Source organism: Elephantulus edwardii, unplaced genomic scaffold (assembly GCF_000299155.1).
Source record: "Elephantulus edwardii isolate Elephantulus edwardi_28Jun2011 unplaced genomic scaffold, EleEdw1.0 scaffold00185, whole genome shotgun sequence".
Taxonomy (NCBI): domain Eukaryota; kingdom Metazoa; phylum Chordata; class Mammalia; order Macroscelidea; family Macroscelididae; genus Elephantulus; species Elephantulus edwardii.
In genome coordinates, this window is record NW_006399935.1 from 2816804 (window position 1) to 2824813 (window position 8010).

At 55.3% G+C, this 8010-nt stretch overlaps 1 protein-coding gene across 2 annotated transcripts in view; it reads left to right on the top strand.

The window, feature by feature from the left end:
• Window positions 1-2382, top strand: part of GPR108 (G protein-coupled receptor 108) — a 9067-nt gene extending 6685 nt beyond the window's left edge. For both annotated transcript variants that reach the window (XM_006896351.1, XM_006896352.1), the window contains 4 exons: window positions 242-291; window positions 761-844; window positions 1361-1485; window positions 2310-2382. In XM_006896351.1, coding sequence (XP_006896413.1) covers window positions 242-291; window positions 761-844; window positions 1361-1485; window positions 2310-2382 — 332 coding nt within the window. The remainder of the gene's footprint in view (window positions 1-241; window positions 292-760; window positions 845-1360; window positions 1486-2309) is intronic.
• Window positions 2383-8010: the final 5628 nt, after the last annotated feature.

The following is an 8010-nucleotide window of genomic DNA, read 5'->3' on the forward strand; positions in this document are numbered from 1 at the left end:
CCCCCCCCCCCCCGCACACCTCCATCAGCGCGCCAGAACACTTTTGTCTGCCCTCTGCCCGGGTGCAGTCTCTGAACATTTCTCACTGATCGCTGTCCCGTTGATCAATCTTGCTCCGTCCCCTGAATGTCCCCTTTAGCCTTTGTCCCTGGATGCCCCCCAGCACCCTCCCCTCCCTGTCTGCCCCCTTTCTTTGTCTGCCCCGGGCCTTCCCCTCTGACCCCTCTCTGCCCTCCCCCAGTGGCAGTGAACCTGGCCAAGCTGAAGCTGTTCCGGCATTACTACGTCATGGTACAAACCCGCTCATGCTTGCTGAGGGGAGTGGGGTCAGAACAGCATGCACCCCAGTGTCTCCATCTGCCATCCCTCTGCCTTCTACCCCGACCGCCAGCTCCTCACACTGCCCGGCGCCCCACAGTCTAGGTGGTCCCATGAGCAGTGAGCCCTGCAGGCTGGGGCGATGCCTGTCCTATTTAGTCTCACAGCCGGGAGGTTTCCAGGACTGAGAAGACCCATGATTGATTGAATGGTCTCTGCATGAGGGGTCCCTGCAGTTGTGGAGATTCATGATCCAGGGGGTCCCCACAGTTGTGGAAGAATTCACCACGTGGGGCTTCTCAGGTTGTGAGGGGACCCTTGGTCAGGAGGGCCCACGGTGGCAAGGCCCTGTAGTTTGGGGGACCCTGAGAGTTGGGGATGGGTCTTCTATGGTCAGAGGTCCGCAGACCTAGAGTTGCACAGGCCGCCCCTCTGCCCATAGGTCATCTGTTACGTCTACTTCACACGCATCATCGCCATCCTGCTGCGAGTGGCTGTGCCCTTCCAGTGGCAGTGGCTGTACCAGGTGACAGAGGGGCGCCTCCGGGAGGGCGGGGATGATAGGGCACCACCCCGCGGGTACTGGGTGTGGGGCACAGACCCACGGGTGCAGGGAGGGCACCGCCCCGCGGGTACGGGGTGTGGGGCACAGACCTTTGGGTGCAGAGGGGGCAGCCTCGCGGGTACAGGCAAGGTGCAGACCTTTGGGTGCAGCCCTGCGGGTACGGGGGCGGGGAGGGGGCTGACCTGCGGGTGCAGAGGGGATGCAGCCCTGCAGATGCAGAGGGGGGCACAGACCCAAAGGTCGGGGTGGGGTGGGGAGCGCAGAGCCGCGGAAACAGCGAGGGGCACAGACCTGTGAATACAGCACTGATGTAGCCCCGCGGGTGCAGAGGGGGCACAGCTCCGCGGTTACAGGGGACCACTGCCCCGCGAGTACAGGGAGGACACAGCCCCGTCGGTGCAGAGGGGCACAAATCTCCGCGTACAGGAGGCGCGCAGACCAGGACGCATCTCACGTGGTTCCCTCCCCTGCCCCCAGCTGCTGGTGGAGGGCTCCACACTGGCCTTTTTCATCCTCACCGGCTACAAGTTCCAGCCCGCAGGGGACAACCCGTACCTGCAGCTGCCCCAGGACGATGAGGACGACGTGCAGATGGAGCAGATGTGAGTGCGGTTGGGGGGTGGGGGGCAGGCTGAAGAAGGGCTTGGGCCAAGGCAGCTGTCGGGGCGGGGTGAGGGTAGTTTCTGGGGTGGGGTAGGTAGATCACAGCATCTGTGCAAGCTGGGTGGGAGTGATGGGTACTAGCGCAGCGCAGGGGTGAGATGCGGAATGGGGTGAAGTCACTGCACCTCTGGAGGTTGGATAGGAGCCAGTGGGCGAGGTCAGTGTAGCTCTGAGGGTGGCGGGTGGGCACTTTTCTGGCATTTGAGTTGAGGTGGGTGGGCGTGGTCGGGTGTGGGTGCTGGGCAGGGTCTGAGCAGCTCTGGAAGGGGTGGAGTGGGGGCGAGGTCAGCGCACTCTGGCAGTCAGGTTAGGGGGTGGCTGTGGTCGGGTGTGGGTGCTGGGCAGGGTCTGCCAGCTCTTTTTTTTAATTTTTATTTATTTTATTATTGTGTGTGTGTGTGTGTACCGTCAAATTGGATCTGACAGGTACAGGAGGAGATTGTCCCTCCTTCTCCAGGAAAGCATCTGGTGGATTCGAACTGTGTACCTCTGGGTTTACAGTGTAGTTTCTTGCCACTAGGCCACCAGAGCTCCCTCAGCTCTTGGGAGGGGTGGAAGGTGGGCGAAATCACAGGCACTTCTAGATGGTGATGGGCCCGGTTGGTACCGCTCTAGGAGGGGTTGGAGATGCATGAGGTCAGTTCTGGCTGTCCAACCTAGCTAGAAGTGATGGACTGGACGAGGTTATTGCAGCTGGGGGAGGGGGTAGAGGTGGCCCAGCCCCTCCACCTCCTGGAACTGCCCCCTCGCGGTCTCTTCCCAGAATGACGGACTCTGGCTTCCGGGAAGGCCTGTCCAAAGTCAACAAAACCACCAGTGGCCGAGAGCTGTTGTGAGGAGCAGTGAGCAGAAGGCTTGGGTGCCCTCCTTCTCCCCCACATTCCCTCCTGTGGGTCCCAGCGTGGGGAGGAGGCGACCCCGTGCGCTCAGGGGCTCCTCACCGGCCTGTCCCAGAGCCCACTCAGAAGCAGACGGGAGCCCCTCCTTGCCCAGGACCCTTATCCGGGACCACACCCCCTCCAGCTGTACAATAATGACTTGTATGTTTTGGTACACACGTGTCTCGCTTTCTTGGGATGGAAACCTAAGCCACCAGCACTGAAGTCTTCATACTTTAGAAACCTGGGAAGGGGTCCTGGTGGCACGGTGCTGTGAGCATCAACCAGCGATTCAAACCCACTAGCGACTTCGGGGTTTGGATAAAGGAGTGGGGCATTCTGCTGTGTCCTTCAGGGACCCTTGTTCTGTACTCACCCCACAGCTGGGAGTTTGAGGGTTTATTGCCTCAGTGAGAGGGGGGCAGTTTCCCCAGCTTTGTCCATTCAGTAAATATTAACTGAGCACCTGGCGTGTGCTGGCCCTGTGCCCGCTGCTGGACTCGACTGTGACTGAAGAGCCTTCCAGCTCAAGCGCTTCACCATCCAAATGTGGGGACCAGAGAAGGATGTGTCCTCAGGGGGTTCCATCGCAGGCCCTGGCCCCTCGTGGGAGAGCCAGGAAAAAAAGCAAAGGCTGGAGGGGGAAATGGTGACTTCAAGCCCGTGGTTGGCTCAGACTTGAAAAGTAAAAGTAAAGTTGTTGTTGTTGTTATGTGCCCTTGAGTTGCTTGTGACTCTTAGCAACCCTATGTACAACAGCCCTAACTCTGTTCTATCCTGTGCCAATCTCACTGTCTCTGACGCTCCCATCCTGATTACCCCAGTCACCGAATCAGTCCACCTCATAGAGGGCCCTCCCCTCCTGCACTGTCCCTCCACCCTACCAAGCATGATGTCCTTCTCCAAGGACCGGTCCCTCCTTACAACATGCCCAAAGTATGTTAGACAGAGTCTCAGAGTCCTTTCCTCCAAGGAGCCGCCCGGTTTAACCCTTTTCGGGATGAATCTGTTTGTTTTCCTAGCAGTCCATGGTACCCTCCATACTCTTCTCCAGCACCACAGCTCAAAGGCATCAATTCTCCTTCTACACTGCATGGTTCAAAATTGGGAAGGATGTAGGCCAGGGATTGTCCTGTCTCCATACCTTTTCAACCTGTATGCAGAACAGATTATCCAGGAGGCTGGGCTCTATGAGGAGGAATGTGGGGTCAAGATTGGAGGAAGATCTATCAACAATCTGCGTTATGCAGATGACACAACCCTGCTTGCTGAAACTGAGGAAGACCTGAAGCACTAGCTGTAGAGGGTCAAGGACTGCAGCCTCCAATATGGATTGAGCCTCAATGTCAAGAAGACAAAGATTCTCACCACTGGACCAATTGGTAGCATCAGGATGGATGGTGAACAAATTGAGATTGTTCACAGCTTTAGTTTGCTTCGCTCCATAGTCAACATTCTCGGCACCAGCAGCCAGGAAATTAAAAGACATATTGCCATGGGAAAGTCTGCTGTTAGAGACCTCTCCAAAGTACTGAAGAGCAATGGTGTCTCTCTGGAGACTAAGGTGCATCTGATACAGGTCATGGTCTTTGCTATATAAAAGTAAAGAGTTTTTTAAAAAAAGAACTCCAAAACAATGTGGAGCCGACTCCAGCCATGTGGGCGGGCCTTGTGTGTGTAGACTAGAGCTGTGCTCCACGGGGCGGCCAGCAGCTGATAATTTGCAGAAGTGGATTGCCAGGCCTTTCTTCCTAGGTACTGTCACTGGATCTGGACCCACCTTTTGGACCGTACCCAAACACCACACCGTTTACGCCACCCAGGGACTCCAGAAACAATAGCAGTAGCCCTGGTGGTACAACTGTTAAACACGCAGCCACTAACTGAAAGGTGGGTGATTTGAAGCCATCCTGACCTGACTCCAAGGGAGAAAGACCTCCTGACCTGCTCCCAGAAGGGTTACAGCCTGGAAAAGCCTGGTCGACTCTGTCACCTGGGGTCACCCAGCACTATACCTAAGGGCACTCTGAGCTTTATCTCAAGGCCTGGGAAGCACAGAGAGCCCAGGTGACCTGCCCAGCAACACACAGCTCTCAGCTTATTGGGACACAGTCTCGTGCTGGAGTGGCCCTTAACTGCGGTGCCTGGAGCCTCTGTGTGTGGCCTGTCTCCCCGAGGCCGGACCTCAGCCTGTCTTCTGTTTGCTGTGGTGCCGGGGAGCAAGGAGTCAGAACCAGCTCACAGATGACCCTCCCCAAGGTTTTCAGAGACAGTAAATTTCATGGGTGGAGGCTGTCCATCCTCTCCCAGAGCAGTTGGGGGGGGTCACGCCACACTCCTCTGGGTCGGCAGCACCACCCCATACCAGTAAGTCAGCACGTGTTTGCTGTGTGGTGCTAGGTACGTGGGTGAACCTCTCTGTTCTGTCCCAGGTAGATGGAGCCTCGGGGTTGCGGCGTTTTACTGTTAGGTCCATCGAGTGTGCTTCCACTCACAGCACATGTTAACACGGCCCAGTCCTCTACTGACCTCGATCTCTGCTGTGCTTACACCCCCTTGATGCAGTCACTGTCTGCCTATCTCAGCGAGGGTCCTCTTTGCCGATCCTCCGCGGTCCCAAGTATAGTGTCTTCATCCAGGGACTGGCCCCTCCTGAAGAGTTTGTGTGAGCTGATGGACGATGTCCATAACACACACAGACACACACACCCGGTGCATGATGCACTTTGTCCAAGATGCCTTGTGTCTGTTGGCGAGGCCCAGGCTAGTCCTCGCTCTCCCACACCACGAGTCAAAGGCATCGGCTCTTTGGGCTTCCTTACTCATTGTCCAGCTTTCATATGTGTATAGAGCCAATGAGAAGACCCTAGTTTGGACCAGGCATATCTTCCTCTTTGAAACCCGTCCTTCCTTGCTCTTAAACGGCTTTAAAAGCTCATTGTCAGTATGTCAGTGCAACAGGGGCTTTTGATTTCTTCACTGACGCTTTTACGGGTGTGGATTGTGGAGCCAAGTGAAATAAAGTCCTGGCAACCCCAGTCCTTTCTCCATCTGTCACAGGTGCCACTTTGTTCGGCCCAGTGCCCAGAAGCACAGCCTCGGCTCTCGGGGACCTGCTCTGAGCCTTAAGGGGTGACCACTGATTAGACACGTGCACATAAGCATGTGGGAAGACCCTAAGATCCCTCCACCCTCCATCTTCCACCTGCAGCTCCTAGAACCCCTTCGGAGGAGGAACCCTCTGTCCCCAGAGCCCCTAAGGCCCTGCCTGGAAGAGGCCCTGGGCATGGACAAGTTGGGGGCCAGCCTCGGGTGAGACTTGCTGCGGGCAGAAGGGAGCGTGGCAGGAGTCCAGGGGAATAAATAACCCAGCCAGACGCAGACGGAAGTGAGGCCCCACGGAAGCTGGGTGACACGGTGGGGGTGCCTGGAACAGCCTGGTGCATGTGAGTCCCGCCGCAGGGCTGGCCAGGGACAGTGGGGGCCAAGCTCAGCCAGCAGAACCTGAAGACACGGGACGCTTGAGGGAGCCATGGGTGAGTTTAGAGGAGAAATGGGCCTGTCCCGTGCAGGCTGATGTTTCACTCCCTGTGTGAGTCTGCAGGAGTCCCTGGTGGTGCAAGTGGTTAGTTTGGCTGCAAACCAAAAGGCTAGGGTTCAAGTCCACACAGTGGTGTCTAATAAGAAAGGCCTGGCAATTTATTACCAATTCCCCACCTAAAACAACCACCCCAGCTAGTGGAGGTTCTAAGAAGCACATTTCTGCTGTATCACACATGAGCCACCCGGGGTTAGCATGGGCCTGTTGGCCGCTGGTAGCAGGTATCAGTATCAGGAGGCTGCCGTAACAGAGAAACATGCTTAAAACAACAGTGAGGTGCCGTCTCACGGTACTGGGGCCTGGAGTCGCAGTTCTGGGTGCTGGCTGGGCCAGGCTCTCTCTGGCTGAAGTTTGTAGGGGAGGGTCCTTCCTCATCTGCTGGATTCTGGTGGTGACCACCTCCCTCCAGTCTCCACCTCTGTTGTCACATAGCCCCCTCCCTTCTGTATGGACCTCTAGGCCTCTCCTCTGTTCATCAGACAACCACTCAGAGAGGAGCCCTGGTGGTGCAGTCTATATCTATCAAATCCACCAGTTGAGAAAAAAAGGAGGGCGGTCTCCTTCTGTGAAGATTTTATTGTTTTTATTGTTGTTAGGTGCTGTTCCATCAACTACAACGCACAGCGGCCCTCAGAATAACAGACTGAAATCCTGGTCTGTCCTGCGCTGTCCCCTCTGCTCAGGCCCACTGCAGCAGACACTGTATCAATCCATTTGGTCGAAAGGCTTCCTCTCTTTCAATGACCCCTCAACTTTTCCAAATATTATGTCCTTTCTCAAAGACTGCCACCTCCTAACCACGTGCCCAAAGTGTGTGACACCAGCTTTCCCCTCTTGGCCGCACCTCGGTGGCACTCCCGCCAAGACGGTGGGTTTGTGCTTTCAGCAACAGAAACCTGATGGTGCGTCACTGAGTGAGAGTGGCCTCAGTGACAGGGCCTTGGGTGTTTGGGTTTTAGGGTTTTGGTGGGTCTTTCTCTCTCTCTCTCTCTTCCTCCTTCCTTCCTTTTTATCTTCCTTCCTTTTTCTCCTTCCTTCCTTCCCTCCCTCCCTCCCTTCTTCTTCCTCCTTCTTCTTTCTCTCTTTCTCCTTTCTTTCCCTCTCTCTCTCTCTCTCTCTTTTTTTTTTCTTCCTCAGAATAGAATAGAACCTACTCTACTCCATAAGGAGTCATGGTGGCATAGCAGTTAATTACTTGGCTGCTGACCAGAAGGTCACCAGTTCAAGCCCACTGGCCATTATGCAGGAGAAAGTGAAGTCGTCTGCTTCCTATAAGATGCGCAACCTGGAAGCCCCATGGAATAGCTCAGCTTCGTCCTGTAGGGCTGTCAGGAGTCAGAATCAACCCAACAGCATTAAGGGTTGTTTGTTTGTTTGTTTGTTTGTTTTGACAATTTTGGCAGGCTAAGCAAATAATCCAAGAAACTGGGCCATGTGACGGAGAACGGCATCAGGATTGGAGGAAGCCCCATCGACAACATGCAGTATGCAGATGCCACAACCTTGTCACAAAATGAAGAAGACTTGAAGCACTGAAGGGAGATCAGGCTTCGGTATGAATTACACCTTAACACAGGAAAACACAAATTCTCACCACGAGGCCTTCTGCTGTTAGGGGCTGAGGTGGTGGTGGTTGCGTCGAGTCAAGTACGACCCAGTAAACAGAAGATCCAAATCCTGTTCTGTCCTGTGCCATCCTCATACTTCCTGACATAAAAGAGCCCATTGCAGCAGTCACTGTGTCAATCCACCTGGTTGAGGGTCTTCCTCTCCTTTGCTGACCCTACACTCTTCCCAGCATCATGTCATTTTCCAAGGAATAGCACCTCCTAGCAACATGCCCAAGGTATGTGAGCCAAAGCCTCATCATTCTTGCCTCCAAAGAGCACTCCGGCTGCACCCTTTCCAACACATGTCTTTTTGTTTTCTTGACTGCCTGTGGGATGTTCAGTGCTCTTCTTCAACACCACAGCTCAAAGGAGTCA